Source organism: Chinchilla lanigera, unplaced genomic scaffold, assembly GCF_000276665.1.
Source record: "Chinchilla lanigera isolate Chin_1 unplaced genomic scaffold, ChiLan1.0 scaffold00094, whole genome shotgun sequence".
Taxonomy (NCBI): Eukaryota; Metazoa; Chordata; class Mammalia; order Rodentia; family Chinchillidae; genus Chinchilla; species Chinchilla lanigera.
In genome coordinates, this window is record NW_004955495.1 from 7,838,817 (window position 1) to 7,854,977 (window position 16,161).

Genomic DNA, 16,161 nt, shown 5'->3' on the forward strand with positions numbered 1-16,161 from the left:
TTTTTTTTTTTTTTTTTTTTTTGAGACAGGGTCTGGCTCTGCAGTTAAGGCTGGCCTTGAGCTCACTTTGTAGCCCAGGCTGGCCTCGAACTTGCGACAATCCTCCTGCCTCAGCCTCCCGCGCGTGCTGGGATTACAGGCGTGCGCCACCACGCCCGGCTGTTTAGCATTTCTGTGGCACAGCTGTAATCTGAGCGGTGTCCTGTATGGTAGTGTCGGCTCCCCCTGGCGGGTCTCTAGGACACAGACACCCCATCCGCCCGGCTACTCTTGGGCCTCGGGCCTTCCCGTAGTACACAGCCCCGCCCCTTAGAACTTGCAAGCGCCCCCCTCTGTGCTGCCTCATTTTGGCCAATCAACGCAGGTTGAGCATAACGGAAGGCGGGTGTGGGGCGGGGCTCTGATAAGACTGGCAGCATCTTCGGTCACTAGTATGAGGAAATGCTAAGATAGACAGTAAGATAACCCAATGGACACGAAGTCCGTGGCTGGAGCGGGCCAATGCGGTCGAGAGGCGGGGTTGGGGAATTGTGTGTGGAAGGGGCTGAGGATTGTGGTCGCTGTGGCGGTGTTGGGCGCGGAGAGCCGCTGTCAGTCCTCGGTTGTAGTGTCGCCGCCGCCATGAGCTACACAGGTGGGTCCACAGGGTGGGGGTCACTTTGGGTGGAGGGTCGGGACAGGGACGTGCCGGCCCTGTGCTGGGCTCGCTCACACCGCCCCTGGCGCACGGGTCACTGCCCTCTGCGGTCACAAAATGGCGTCGTGGGCACATCGCCTCTAGGTTGCGCCCCTCACGCCCCGGCGCTTCGGCTCGCTGTGCTTGTGGATTGGCGTCCCGCTTCCTGGTCGCCTGAGGTTTTAGTTTCTGTTGCCTGTGCTCGTGGGCCCCGGAGGGTCCCGACGCTGAGGTCGTAGCGCCTTCCCCTCCGTCCCTGGCGGAGTTTCTGGGCACGGTCGCCTCGAGCCGTTGTTGCTCAGGCCGGGCCAGGCTTTTCAGGTCGTTCAGCGGGCTCTGCGGCTGTTTCCGCCGCCTGGCCTCCCCCGCGCGGCTTTCCTGCAGCCTGCGCAGCTCCCCTCGCCCCGACCTGAGAGAGGCGCCAGTCCCGCAATGTCCCTGAATACGTGAGGGGTTTGGTGTTTTTTTGTTTTTTTGGGGTTTTTTTTTCTTGTCTTTTTGAAACAGGGTCTCGCTGTGCGGTTCAGGCTGGCCTTGAGCGCACTTTGTAGCCCAGGCTGGTCTCCAACTCGCAACGATCCTCCTGCCTCAGCCTCTCGAGTGCTGGGATTACAGGCGTGCGCCACCACACCCGGCATATGTGAGGGGTTTGGGCAGAATGGGGAACCTTGGGTTCTTAGGGACTGCGCTTGACTCTTGGCGAGGAATGGCCTGCTTCCACATCGTTGTCACTCGGCGTCAGTCACATTTGCCGAGTCAGGTGCTAAATAGGCACTGGGGACGTCGACAAGAATTATTGAAGTAGTTTCTAGGTAGGGGAACACATTTGTGGGTAAATAAATGCGGACAGACGGTGATTACATGGAGATCTCTGTAAAGAGAGATCTAAGACTAGGAGTAGGGAGAGTAGAGATGGAATGGCTTGGCTCTCAGAAGATCTGCCAGGGTGGCCATGGGCTTCAAGGAAAAAGGAAGGTGGGTGGTGAGATCGAAGAGCAGAACCTCCACCCCCTTCTCCGCCCAGATACGTTTGTAAATCAACTCTGAGTGAATTGCGAAGGCTGCCTGGGTTTGCCGTGGCAGTGACTAATGAGGCTTCTCTGCCAGCGATGTAGACTGCCCCCTGTCTTCGGTGGAGGTATTTTAGGCTAGAACATACGTGGTTGCTGGGTAACCTGCGTTCTACTCAGAATGTTCAACACTGAGAATGGAACCTGAGCCTTTGGCTCCGCTGTAGGCTGCTTTATGTTAGCTCTTCCTGCTCTGGCTGCCGGGTCTGGAGCTTGCCAAGAATCCCAGTTTTTCTAGCAGTCATCTCCCTGCCCGTGGTTCTCAACAAGGGGCAAGTTTCCAGCCCAGGGGATATTTGGCATAGTCTGGAGGCCTGTTTGGTAGTCTTATCTGGGAGTTGGAGCTACTGCTGACATCTAGCGGCTAGAGGCCAGAGACGTTGCTCAACATGAAAAGTACAGCCCCAGCACATTTGGTCCCCAACATCAGTAGTGCCTGACCTGGTGGTGCACTCCTGTAAACCTGTAATCCCAACACTTGGGAGGCTGAGGCAGGAGGATCACTATGAGGTCAAGGCCAGCTTGGGCTACAAAGTGAGTTCAAGGCCAGCCTGAACTGCAATTGGGGGAAAAACCCTGTCTCAAAAAGACAAACAAACAAAAAACACGAAACATCAGTCATGACAAGGTGAAGCAGCTGTACTGGAATCTTCCTGTAGTGTTTGTAGTTAAAGTCACTAGGACTGTTCCTAACATCTCCAGAACTGAGATGTAATTCTCTTCAAGTCCTACCGAGAACTGAAGATAGTTTGGTGGTATTGAGGGAAAGACTGCTGAAGAGACCAGAAGTTGGCATGGTTGGATGTTGCAGGATAGCTTAATAATGGGGCGCTTACTTTTATAGACAAGGAAACTGAATTAATGGCCAAGCCTGAGTTTCAGGTCCAAATCCTATAGGCTGTAATTCTTGGTTTGGTGAGCATTGAGGCAGCCAAGCTGATGAAATAATGATTAGTTTTCTTCTTGATCTTGATAAACTGAAAACAACAGTAACTTTATGATGTTAGTCTTTCTTTTTTAGAAAGCAGACCGGGGATGTGGGGGTACCTCAGTGGTAGAACACTTGCTTATCATGTGAGAGGCCCTGGATTTCATACCCAGCTACCTCTCTTGCTCCCACCCTCCAAAAGAAGCAGTAGCAGACCATTATTAACCTCGAAGGCATTTAAAGTCACATTTCAGATGACTCTGCCTTAAAGACAAGTCTTGGAAGATAAAGCAAATGTAATATTGACTCATCCAGGTTTTGAGCTCAGTTCCTTTTTTGCGGGGGGGGGGGGGATACTGAGTATCAAACCCGGGGGCTCTACCACTGATGACTGCTAAGCTGTATCAGCAGTCATTGTTATTATTATTATCGTTTTAAATTTTGAGACAAGGTCTTGCTAAATTGCCCAGGTGGCACTCATACTTGTGTCCTGCTTCAGCCTCTCTTAGTACTAAAATTATAGACATGTGCCCCAATGAATGGCTTCCAGTTGCTTTCTTTATAACTGGGAGAGGAAGCTTTATTTCTAGCACTGAGGGATAGGAGATGGAAGCAGAAAAAAAACAGGGCAGACAAAAATAATCAGGCCTTCAAACAAAGGTCTGAAATGCTACCTGTCTTTTTATAGAAAGGTTTGTTATCTCAACAGTTTTATTGTAGTAGGAATGCACAGTTGGTTTAGCTGAGTGGTTCTAGCTTGGGTAACATTTAGGATATCAGTTGAGACTGTCATCTGAAAGCTTGCCTGGTGCTGTGGCCCTGCCTGCAGGGTGACTCAGACTCCTGTGTCTGGCAGATTGAGGCTGGCTGTGGTTCCTCACCATATGGATCTCTTTGTAGGGCATGGTGACTGCTTTCCCACAGATTGAATGGTCCAAGAAACAGCAAGGCAGAAGTCACTCTGTCATTTCTCCAAATCTTATTATTTCTATTATTTTGGGAGAGGATCACATTATCTCAGGAAGGAAGAATCATTGGAGGCAATGTCAGAGGTTGCTTACCACTCTACTCTTGCCTCAGATGGTAGACATTAGAGGGAACCTAACCTAATTCCATTTGTCCTCTTAATTTTTTTGAGACAGGGTTTTGCTATGCATTTCAGGCTGGCCTTGAACTAAGTTTGTAGCTGAGGCTCGCCTGGAACTCACAGTGATTCTCCTGCCTCAGCCGAGTGCTGGGATTACAGGCGTGAGCCACCACGCCCGACTATCCTCTTAACTTTTGTTACCCTATATCATTCCTTTAAATACCTATCATCCTAGCATTCTGGAAGCCTGATGCAGAAGGATCACAAGTTGAAACTCAGTTTGGGTATCAATTTAGCATGACTCTGTCTTAATACAAAAAATAAGGCCTGGGATATAGCTCAATGTGAAGACCCCGAGTTTCATTCCCAGTTCTCCCCAAAATAAAAAAATAAGATTAAAGATGATTTTGTATTTTTGAACAAAAAGAATGACAGAAAGTTTGGCTAAGAGGGAAGGATTATGCTGCAGAATTAGAAACCTAGCCGACTCTTAGACTTTATAGGACCTACCAAGACTTAACTCTTTTCACTTAGCTGATCAGGCTGGAAAACTGAACCCAGAAGAAAATACCTTAAGAATCAGATAACAGTTTATTCAGGGGGAGCGGGGAAAAAGGAAAAAAGAGTAAGTCAAAAGAATTAAGATGTCCTATGTCCTTGTACCAACTCCCCATGATGAGTGAAATCATCATGTACTGCAAACATGTACCAGTGAATACTTTTTTAAAAAGATAACAATTTATTCAGAGTACGAGCCATGACTGGCTAAGTGAAAGGCCTGCAGCCAGGCAAGGTGGCACAGGCCTGTAATCAAAGCACTTGAGAGGCTGAGGTAGGAGGACTGTAGTGAGTTCAAGGGCAGCCTGGGCTACATAATTTATTCAAGGCCAGCCTGAACTACACAGTGAGAACCTGTCTCAAAACAGCAACCCCACCTCAAAAAAACAAGAGAGAGGCCTGTGTTGTGGAATAGGGTGTTAATGGGAAAACAGTACAAGAGCAGATGTTGTCACTGACCTCTAAAGGTTTGATAGGTTTGTTGGATTCCATCCTCCCCTCTGTTTGTAGTGCTGTGTGGAACCCAGGGCCTCATGAATGCTAAGTACTCTACCCATGAACCATACCATTAGCCCTTTTGTCCTTTCAGGGAGGAACCAGGACCCCCACAACCACCACACCGAATAAACATAGATCTTCTGCCTTGCAACTTGCTTACTGCCCTTCACCATGTGGTTTGTGTGCTGAAGACTGAAGCCAGAACCTTTACAGGGAGCTACGTCTCCCGCTCTTTCACTTGTTTTTGTGAAAGGGTCTTGCTGAGTTGCCCACATCAGGCTCAAATTTACAATCTTACTGCCTCAACCTCCCAGAGTCCTGGGATTATAGGCATACACCACCATGCCTGACTTCCAGTTCGTATTTTTCTCAGAAGATAGTAGGTTTCCAGTAGCTCTTGCAGTACAGCCAGCCATCTGTATCTGGAGGTTCTAAATTCATGTATTCAACCAATAGAGGGTTGAAAATATTCAGAAAAAAGCCAGGCATGGTGGCACGTACCTCTTTTCCCAGCACTTGGGAGGGTGAGGCAGGAAGATCCTACAAGTTTGAGGCCAGCCTGGGCCACATAGTCATTTTAAGGCCAGCCTGAACTACATAGCAAAACCCTGTCTCAACCCCCTTCCCCCAAAAAAGAGGATACTGAGAAAAGAAAATTGCATCTGTACTGAACATGTACTTTTTCTTGTCATTATTCCCAAGCAAAGCAGCATAACAATTATTTATACAGTACTTACACCCTATTAAGTCTTACATGTAATCTATAGATGAAATATTCAGGAGCACGTGCAGAGGTTATATGCAGATATATGCCATTTTGTTTAAGGGATCTAAGCAGTTGTGAATTTGGCTAATCTTATGTAGGAGAGATTGTCCTAGAATCAGTCCTCAGATATCAAATGGTGACTGTGCCACATTATGTTGCCAGGTGTGGTGCATACCCATAAACCCAGTTTCTCATAAGGCTTGGGGCTGAAGGATCACTTGAACCCAGGAGTTCAAGGCCCAGCCTGGCCAAAGTAGAAAGACCTCATCTTAGAGAAAGGAAGGAAGAAAGAAAACACTGCACTATCTAAAAATCTGAGATCACTTTGGTAGCAGCTGTTTTGCAAAAGAGACATGTTTCCAGAAGTTAGTTGTGCAGACAATGGAGAGGTGTGGGTTGGTACATCTTACATTATGAGGCTTCTCTGTAAGGGAACTCTCCCCAAAGAATACTTTCAATGTTTCTTCAACACTGAAATCATCAATACTTGGAATTTCGGTATCTGAGGGAGGTCCCTGGGTCCTGGAGTATATGCTCTTTATTTAAAGAAGGTATAGGGGGCTGGGGATTTAGCTCAGCGGCAAAGCGCCTGCCTGGCAAGCGCAAGGTCATGAGTTTGGTTCCCGGTACCGGAGAAAAAAAAAAAAAAAAAAAAAAAAAGAAGGTACAGAGCACTGGATCTGTGTACCCCCCTTTCCCCAGGTCCCAGGCTCCATTCTCTCAGTGTGGAAGTAAAGATGACACTGATCCCACAATACTCCCCCTGGGGTCCAGGAAGTACCCTACAAGTAGACACAGTAGGAGGTAGGAGGTGGCTCAGTGATAGAACTAGGCTTAGCATGCTGAGGCCCTAAGTTCATCCGCACATCACAAAACAAAACCACATTAATTCTGCACCAAGCAGGATAAAGATTGTAAACGTCCTCAAAGGTCCACGTAGCAGTAGCATGAATTTTGGCACTATGTTTATGGAGACCACTATAGTTTCAGACCTTTAGGGATCTTGGAAATTGCAGGGGATCTTGCCCAGTCCCCCTCTGTTGGCTTAGGTGAGGATCAATGGAGATTAGCATCTGTGAGGGCAGCACCTGTTCACTGTTGCTGTCATTTTGCTGTGGCTTTAAGAGATAAAGCAGAGTCTGTCAACAAACATGGAAATGCCTACCCAAGGGGAAGGTACTTGGTGTATGTATGTTTTTGTAGTGAATAAGCTAACAGAGACACTCGCTTTTCACACTGAGTTTTCTCTAATGAGAAGAGGCAGATATTTACCTCTGTGAATTTCAGAATAAGACTAAATCCCTTAAAATATATCTTAAAGTATAGTTTTGGCAATTATGCAGGGGAAAGGAATAAAAAGGATGTGTATTGGAAAGGAAGAAGTCAAATGATAATTATTTAGTTGGGTATACCTGAAATCCCAGCACTCAAGACAGATGCAGGCAAATCTTCCCGAGTTGCGTACTTCCTGACAGTACTAATACTAACATATACAAAAAAACTCAAAAAGATAAGACACCCCTCATTAAAAGACTCACTATAAAATGGGCAACTGAACGGAATAAACACTTAAATACAAGTGGCTTGCTGGGCATGGTAGTGCATGCCTGTAATCCCAGCACTTAGGAGGCTGAGGCAGGAGAATCATTGTGAGTTAAAGGCCAGCCTAGGCTATAAAGTGAGCACAAGGCCAGCCTGAACTGTGTAGTGAGACCCTGTCTCAAAAACCAAAAAAATGCAAATGGCTTATGATACATGAAAAAATGTTTGACATTGCTGGCCTTTGGAGAAATGAAAATTAAAAGCACTGAAATTCTTTTAACTGCAAAAGAACGGCTAACACCAAGAAGTCAAGTAATAACAAATGCTGGTGAGGCTGTGGGGGGAAAGGAACCATTCTATATTGTTAGTAGAAATGTAAACTAGTACAACCACTATGGAAATCAGTATGGAGATTCCTCAAACTAATAATAGAAATACCATTTGACCTACGTAATGCCCTGAAAGAGGTAAAGACACATCTTACAGTGCTACACGCACACCCTTTGTTTATAGCAGCATAATTCATAATAGCTAAATCTTGGAAGCAGCCTATATGTTCATCAACAAATGGATTTTAAAATGCAGTATTTGTACACAGTGAAGTACTGCTCTGCCATAAAGGATAAATTTGAGTTATTTGTAAGAAAGTGGATGGACCATGAGACCATAATGTTAAATGAAATAAATCAGATGCATAAGCTTAAATATTGCCTGGTTTCTCTTATATGAGAAACCCAAAGTATAAATAAAGAGCAAAATAAAAGATAGATACTGTAATATGAAACAGAGATAGATTTTTTGCAAATGGGATGGGGATCAAGAGATGGAAAGGATGGGGTCATACAGTGAATGTAATCATGATATATTGCAAACTTTCTAATAAAAATAAAATATAATTTTTTATTTTTAATTCTGGGGATTGTCACCCAGAGAGCACTGAGCCACACACACACACACCCAGCCCTTTTTTTGAAATGGACTTACCGTGTTGCCCAGGCAGGCCTTGAACTTGTGTTATTCCTGCCTCGGGCTCCTGGGTATCAGGGATCACAGGTGTGTACCACTTACCCAGTTTTTTTTTTTTTTTGATGTTTGAGACAGGGTCTCGCTGTAGTTCAGGCCGTCTTTGAACTCACTATGTAGCCTAGGTTGGCTTCGGAACTTGGGGCACATCTGCCTCACCCTCCCAAGTGAGTGCTAGGATTACAGGTATGCACCACTACCACCACAAACCTGCTTGTCACCAGTCTTCAAGGGCAGTGGTTTCTGACAGAATTTTAAGCTTTTCTAGTTGGCAGTAACTCATTTTCAGCGGAGAAGCAGTTTGAGAGGTTTTGTTTTGTTTTTTGAGATAGGGTCTCGCTGTCTAGTTCAGGCTGGCCTGGGACTCGTGTCAAACCTCCTGCCGAATACTGGGATTGCAGGCATGTGCCACCACGCTAAGGTTGAGAGTTTAGATAGATAGTTAATTATACCATTACGGGTCAAGTATCCCTTATCCAAATCCTTGGAGCCAGGAATGTTTCAGATTTCAGAAATTTTTTGCTATTTGAATTTCATATACCTAGTGAAATACCCTGGAGGCCCTAAGCCTACACATGAGATTCACCCTTTTCATATGCCCTTCTGCACATGGCCTGACGGTACTTCTATGAAGTATATTTAGTGTACCTCATTTTGACAGCGAGCCATCATCCACATCAGGTACAGAATATTTACTTGTGGCTTGGTGGCATCACTTGAAAAGTTTCAGAGTTTGGGTTAGATAGTCACTCTTTTTTTTTTTTGGTACCTGAAATTGAGCTCAAGTGACCTCACTCTTGCCAGGCAGGCACTGTGTTGCTGAGGTAAATCCCCAGCCCCTAGATATTCACTGTGTATATGGTACAATGCTTTTTATTTTCATGGAAATAGCCAAACACCAAATAATTATATTTAAGAAATAATAGGTATGGGATGGATGTTGTGATACATGCCTGTCATCCTAGCACTTGGGATGCTGAGGCAGGAGGATTGCTATGAGCTCAAGGTCACTCTGCCTGGACTACATATTGTGTCCAAAGCCAGCCTGAATTATACAGAGACCTTGTCTCAAAAAACAAAACCAAGCCAGGCTTGGTGGTACACCTCTGCAATCCCCGCATTTGGGAGCCTGAGGCAGAACGATCATTGTGAGTTGGAGACCAGCCTGGGCTACAAATTGAGCTCAAGGCCAGCCTGAAATGCGTAGTGAGACCCTGTCTCAAAAAAGGACAAACAAAACGGGCACTGAAGATGTTGGTCAGAGGTAGCACTTGTTTAGTATGTGCAAAGCCCTGGGTTTATTCCCTGGTTCAACAAAATAAAAAGTAATACTTTTAAACGGGAAAAACAAAATATAAAGCAGTTTCTATTTCAGATTAGACAAGGATATATTAGATGATGTAACATCACTTCAAAACTAACTCTCATTTTTGGTTAAATGGAAGTAGTTTGCCTTACAGTGATTTGATAAAAGTATTTTCCTTATGAAATTAAATGATAATTTGGGTACTCACTTATCAAAATGGTTTATTGGTTTAAGTGTTTAGAAGTTTTTATCTAATCCTTTTGGGGTAACAAGTTAATCATAGCCTGCCATTTCATTGGTTAATATGGTCTGGAGGTCTAGTTAATCCAGAGATTTTGGTGGTTTTCCACCAAGAGGAGGCCCTGTCAGCCAGTGTACACAGAAAGACAATTTTAGTCATTTTCCTGTGGCTTGTTTGGGGAAATTAACCACCATGTGCATATGTTTAGGCTTTGTCCAGGGATCTGAAACCACTTTGCAGTCAACATACTCGGACACCAGCGCTCAGCCCACCTGTGATTATGGTAAGTGTGGGTCCCTGGTGGGAACCAGTGTTGTGTTTTCTACTGGCAAAGCAGCCCTGTGTCTTCTTGTTTGCCTTTGGCTTTGCTGTCATCCTGTCTTGCTTTACTAAACCCAAATTTGTGTTATGTGATACAGTGGGCTATTTTAATAGCTAGTGCTTCCCTTTGGGGCAGTTGTGGTAATGATACCTATGTTACTGAGCAGGCTAGGCTGTAAGTGATTGGATTCTCTGGCCCTATAACATTTTATTGAAGTACATATGGTCTTGGAGAAAAGAGCTGACTGCAGAACATCCCTCTTATGAGCCTTGGAAGGGGAATAGCCAATCAGTCTAAAGGACTGCTCCAAGAGAAACCAAGCTATTCACTCAGACCCAGCATGGTACATGTGCCTGCTATGGAAGAGAGTGTTAGTATGTGGATCTAGCTGGCTTTTCAAGACTGTAGTCAGGCCACCTCAAGCCAGCAGGCTCCACACATACAGCAGTGAAATGAAATTTTGCAATTGATTTTTCAAGTGTGGACAGACATATTTAATTCTCTGACTCAGAAGTAGCACTTATCGGATTCATAGGTGATATTCTGTTGACCTGTTGTAGCAGCTTAGAACTGCCCAGAAAGCTGGTCTCTCAGTGGTCTGTGACCCCAGATTTGGCTGCTGAGAAGAAGCCTCTTTGGAATAGTGTCTTGGTTATTGCAGCGGATAATTTGTGTTATTATTAAGGTCTTGGGAGGAACTGAGCCTACACAGCTGCTGTTCCCTCAGGAGTCACTGAATAAATGGACTTCACCAGATTCCCCAAGAATAAGCAGCTAGGCTCAGTAGAAACGTAAAATGTTTTGAAACTGGATAGTGTTACCAGGTGTTTCATAAATGAGGAGAAACTTGGTTTGAGTGAGTTCCCTATCCTGCTCTGCCAGTCTGCCCCTAAATAAATGTCCCAAATGGCACATGTTTTTGTTTGTTTGTTTTTGCAGTACTGGGGATGGAACTCTGAGCCTCAGTTGTGCTGGGAAGCCCTAAACCACTGAGCTAGCCTTCTAGACCTTGGTGCATCTTTTTTTTTTTTTTTTTTTTGGTCTTTTTGAGACAAGGTCTCACAGTGCAGTTCAGGTTGGCGTGTGCCACCATGCCCAGCTCCCTTGGCACATCTTTTTAAATTTTCATCTCTACATAGTCTGGGGTACAAACATATTTATTTATTTATTTATTTAGTGGTGTTGGGGATTGAACCCAGGGCCTTGTGCACTTAAGGCAATAGCTCTACCTCTAGGCCACGTCCCCAGCCCCAAGCATTTTAATTAGATGTGCCATTTGCATGTATTTTGTCCCAAATGGGGTTTGTCTGTACCATTTGTATCTTTTGACTCTCCCTCCCTGCCCCCAAACTAGAGATTGAGTCCAGGGCCTTCATACTGAGCTACATCCCCAGCTCTTTTTAAATTTTTTTGAGACCTGGTATAACTGAGTTGCAGAGTTGTCCAAGTTGGACTTGAATTTGAGATCCTCCTGCTTCAATCTCTCAGAGTGCTGGGATCACAGGCTTGCACCACCAGGCCCAGCTAGTACACAAGTTCTCAATTTTGATGAAGTCCCACTTACCATTCTTTTTTTTAATGGATCATGATTTGGTGTTGTGTTTAGGAATTCTGTGTTTAGCCAATGATCGCAAAGATTTTCTTCCAGTTTTCTTTTAGATGTTTTAAATTTTAGATTTTATACTTTTAGTCTGTGATCTGTTTGAGTTAGTTTTTCTCTCAGGTGTCCAGTATAGGCCAAGGGTTTTTTTGGGGTAGGGGGCTGGGACATATAGATATATAGCTGTTCTAAATCATTTGTTGTGTAGAGTGTAGTGGTGCATGCCTGTAATCCCAGCACTTGGGAGGCTGAGGCAGGAGGATTGCAGCAAGTTAGAGGCCTGCCTAGACTACAGAGTGAGTTTAAGGCCAGCCTGAATTACAGAGCAAGACCGTGACTCAAAAAACAAAAAAGAAAACAAAAAATCATTTGTTGAAAACGCTATCTTTTCCCTGTTGTTGAGAAACGAAGTGTTTCTGGGCTCTGTAATTTTCTTCAGTTGCTCTGTATGTCTGAATTTTTTCTAGTACCACACTATTAGTTGCTGGAAAGTAAGTTTTGAAATGAGTCAGTTTGAGGCCTCTGGGTTTATTCTTTCTCTAAGACATTCTGCCTCCTTTGCTTTTACATTTTCTTTTTTTTTTTTTTAGACAGGGTCTTGTTATGCAGTTCAGGTCAGCCTTGAGCTCACTTTGTAGCCCAGGCTGGCCTTGAACTCGCAACGATCCTCCTGCCTTAGCCTCAAAAGTGCTGGGATTACAGGCGTGGGCCACCACACCCGGCTGCTTTTACATTTGAAAATGTGTGCATCTTTTACTAAAATTCCTGCTTAGATTTTTGAGTAAGATAGCCCTAAATGTACACATTAGTATCAGAGATCTAACATCTTAACAGTACCAGGTCTGTTGATTCAGTGTGTTACTCCATTTATTTAGTTCTTGATTACTTTTAGTAGTGTTTTATAGGGGTTTTGTTTGTTTGTTTGTTTGTTTGGTACTGGGAATTGAACTGAGGGCTTCCCAGGCAGGCACTCTGCCTGCTGAGCTACATCCCGAGTCCTGTGATTTTTAATATACATACATATTTTTCTATACATATTTTGTTAGCTTTACAGTGAAGTATTTCATGTTATTAGTGCTATAGTTAATCATACTTTAAAAATTTTTGACCAGGGATGTAGCTCCATGGCACATCGCTTGCCTGGTAAGCGTGAAGTCCTGGGTTCCATTCCAGGTATCCCCTCCTGCCCGCCCCGCAAAAAAAAAAAAAAAACAACAAAACTTTTAGTTTTAGCAGGTCTGAGGGTATAGCTTAGTGGTAGAACAAGTGCTTAACATGCAGGGGGGCCTGGGTTCCATCCCCAGCTCCAAAAAAAAAGTCATTTTACTGTTTTTCATTGCTAATATGTAGAAATTTGATTTATATGTTGATTTTGTAATATTTGAAATTTGATTTGTATATTGACCATGTGATAAGCATTGAGCTTATTTGTTCTAGTAGCTCTTGTAGATTACAGATTATTTTTAATATAGACCATTTTTGTGAAAGAGTAGCGATTGTTCTAGCTTAAATTGGAAGGACAAGGTAACTTTTAAATATCATTTTGAAAAACACTCAACTGATACCCTATTACTTCAGTATTTAATCTTTGTTAGCATATTTTAATTAATTGAATGATTTATGGGTGGGTAGGATTGTATGTCCTATTTTGTTTGTGTTAGTACATTGCCCTGTCCTAGGTAAGGCATAATAAATTTTGCTTTTATTTATATTACATGGTATTGCATTGAGTTAGGTAGGCTGTAAAATTGAACATTGAAATTGTTCCATTTTTGGGCTATAAGTATCACTTACTCTGACCATCTCTCTCTCTCTCTCTCTCTCTCTCTTTCACTTTTTTGTCTCTCTCTCTCTTTTTTGTACCAGAAATCAAACTCAGGACCTTGCGCTTGCCAGGCAGGCACTTGTGTTGCTGAGCTATATCTCCAGCCCTTTTTTTGGTGTTTTTGAGAGCGTCCCACTATGTAGTTCAGGTCAGCTTTGAACTCAGTATGCAGTCCTCAGCCTCATAGTGATCCTTCTACCTCTCAGCCTTTCAAGTGTTGGGATTATAGGCGTGTGCCACCACTCCCAGCTATTTTTTCTTTCTTTTAAAATACTGTATCTTTAAAATACCCTTTGCCAGCCAGGCATGGTGGTGCACACCTGTAATCCTAGCACTCAGGAGGCTGGTTGTGAGTTCGAGACCAGCCTGGGCTAGAGTGGGCTCTAGGCCAGCCTGAACTGCATAGCAAGACGCTGTCTCAAAAAGACAAAAAAAAAAAGAAAAACCCTTTGTCAACCATGATCTCATTCCCTCTTATTCCATTCCTGGGAACCAAAATGAGTTAGGATATTATTTGAGAAGAGGCAGTTCTCAAGGTGGCCCCAGACAACACAACCTAGAGGCAGGCTTTCTCAAGGGACCAGGCTGGGAAGGTCATTAGGGAGTCTGGGTTGCTCTAGGAATAGCAAGTAGCACTAGTGAGTGCTTGCTCAAAGGTGTTTCTGACACCTGGTGGCTGCCTTGTCACAGGAGGTTACCTGCCTGATCTTGAAGCATAACATTGTGTTTGTAGAGTCAGTGCCTGGTCCTGCTTCCTTCCTTGTGCTTCCTCAGTCTGTTCTGGCAGATCTGCCTGGCTGTCACTTAGATGGCAGCGCCACAAGCAGAACCACAGTGGGTCTGCCTTTGCCTCTCAGTCTCATCACCTTTCTAGTAGCCAGTGTTGGGCTCGGTGGTAGAATGCTTGCCTAGCATGCACAGGGTCCTGGGTTCAGTCCCCAGCACCACACACACAATAAAAGTAGAATATCTAATGTTCTCTGTCTCAAAATAATACCCAGTATCCAGCATCCAAAAAGCCATGTGGCCAGGATCTCTTCTTGCTTAGGGGTTTCAACTCCTATCACTTGTTCCTCTCTTGTTGTATGTGCCCTCCTCCCCCAGGATTGAACCCAAAACCTGTGTGCTGAGCTACATCCCCAGTCCTCTATATTTTTTGAGATAAGGTCTTGCTAAGTTGCCCAGGTGACACTTGAACTTGCCATCCTCCTGCCTCAGCCTCCCTCAGTGCTAGGATTATCAGCATGCTCCGTGCAACTAGCTTTTTATATCTCTTTTGACAACCAGCACCACTGCTAAACAGCACCTAGGGCTGCAGTTTCTACTTGGAGATGATACTGTTGCACAGAAAGATGGTTTTGGTTTCCCTAGCTTGAGAGTACTTTTGCTTTGTGAGCTCTCCACCTACACTTTGTTAAATGTAGCACTCAGCTAGAGCACTTTGGCTCATTTCCACCCCTTCCCATTCTGCTTGTGCACTGACTTAGGGAGGAGTCCAAATGCAGGTGTCTCCCTGGCTTGTCTTCTCAGTTTCACTGCTTGTCCTCAGTGGTCTGGGTTCTGCCATTTATCATGCTGCCATCTCACCAAGCCAAGTTCCTTGCCACGGGACGCGTGTATTTTGTCTGTCTGCAGGGCAGAGATGACTTGCAATAGCAGGCAACTGTGGGATCTCAGCAGAGACACTGGGAGAGTAGTTACCTATTCTCATGCACTGTTCTGGGAAGGGTTTGTGTCTGGTTATTAGAGTTCCTATGTGGCTTTGTACCTTGTCAGTTCTTAGTGGTTTTATGCTCTTGAAGGCATGAATGCTTTTGTACCATGGGTTGTGATCAGATCCAGAGCATATTTAGTTTATAAACCAGATTGTTCTTTCAGTGGCTTTTCTCAAGCTGAGTTGCTTCTTGACCTTACCTTGATGTGCTCTTGCATAGCTTGCTCCCATGGTTCAGGAGCTTTTTGGCCCTCTCTGTTGGGGTAGACATTTTGGGGAACTTAGCCTATTTCCCTGCTCCAGATGGTTTGAATTAGGCCACATGATTTCAGTGTTGTTAGGGACCCTGCCAGGCTTCTTGCACAGCAGTCTTTGTTATTTATTTGTAGCACTGGGAATGGGACCCAGGACTTTGCATATGTTAGGCAAGCGTGCTAGGCCAAGTCTGTGAGGCACTCTAACCCATTTCCGTCTTCTCTTTAGTGCTTCCCTGGGGGCAGGGAGATCATCTTCTAATTCTAGCTCTTTGAGGGAGGAAGAGTAAAGGAGCCAAGTTTAGTAGCAAAGTGTATTGGAAACAGAAGGCTCCTTAAATGCCAGATGCTCAGGCACATGGAAGGCTGGGAAGCAGGGCAGTGAGTGGCCTGGTGTTGCATGCTGCTGTCCAGCACAAGGACCTCAGTCAGTGGGGGTTCAGTTGGCTGGAGCCAGGTAGGTACTGAGCACTAATAATGTCTTCATTTAGGAATGAATTCACCTGAGTGAAATTGATGTTACATTGGAAGTAATTGTAGATATCATTGCCCTTTCACTTTTTATAGGATATGGAACTTGGAACTCTGGGACAAACAGAGGCAAGTATCATTCCCATGAGTACTCTCTTCCTTGGGATTGAACCAGTTATGTTTCTCTGCCACTGCTCTGCTTGGCCAAGGGGAGCTTTGGGTGTTCTTGGGGCCAGCTGCTCCATCACTGGAGGTCCTCCGTGGAATGGCTTGGCCCACT

The 16,161-nt window shown here is 44.7% G+C and overlaps 1 protein-coding gene across 2 annotated transcripts in view; it reads left to right on the plus strand.

Moving 5' to 3' along the window:
- Positions 1-522: 522 nt before the first annotated feature.
- Positions 523-16,161, plus strand: part of Akap8l (A kinase (PRKA) anchor protein 8-like) — a 35,094-nt gene continuing 19,455 nt past the window's right edge. For both annotated transcript variants that reach the window (XM_005406080.2, XM_005406081.2), the window contains exons 1-3: positions 523-634; positions 9,904-9,978; positions 15,978-16,010. In XM_005406080.2, the coding sequence (XP_005406137.2) occupies positions 622-634; positions 9,904-9,978; positions 15,978-16,010 (121 nt within the window). In that variant the 5' untranslated portion in view covers positions 523-621. The remainder of the gene's footprint in view (positions 635-9,903; positions 9,979-15,977; positions 16,011-16,161) is intronic.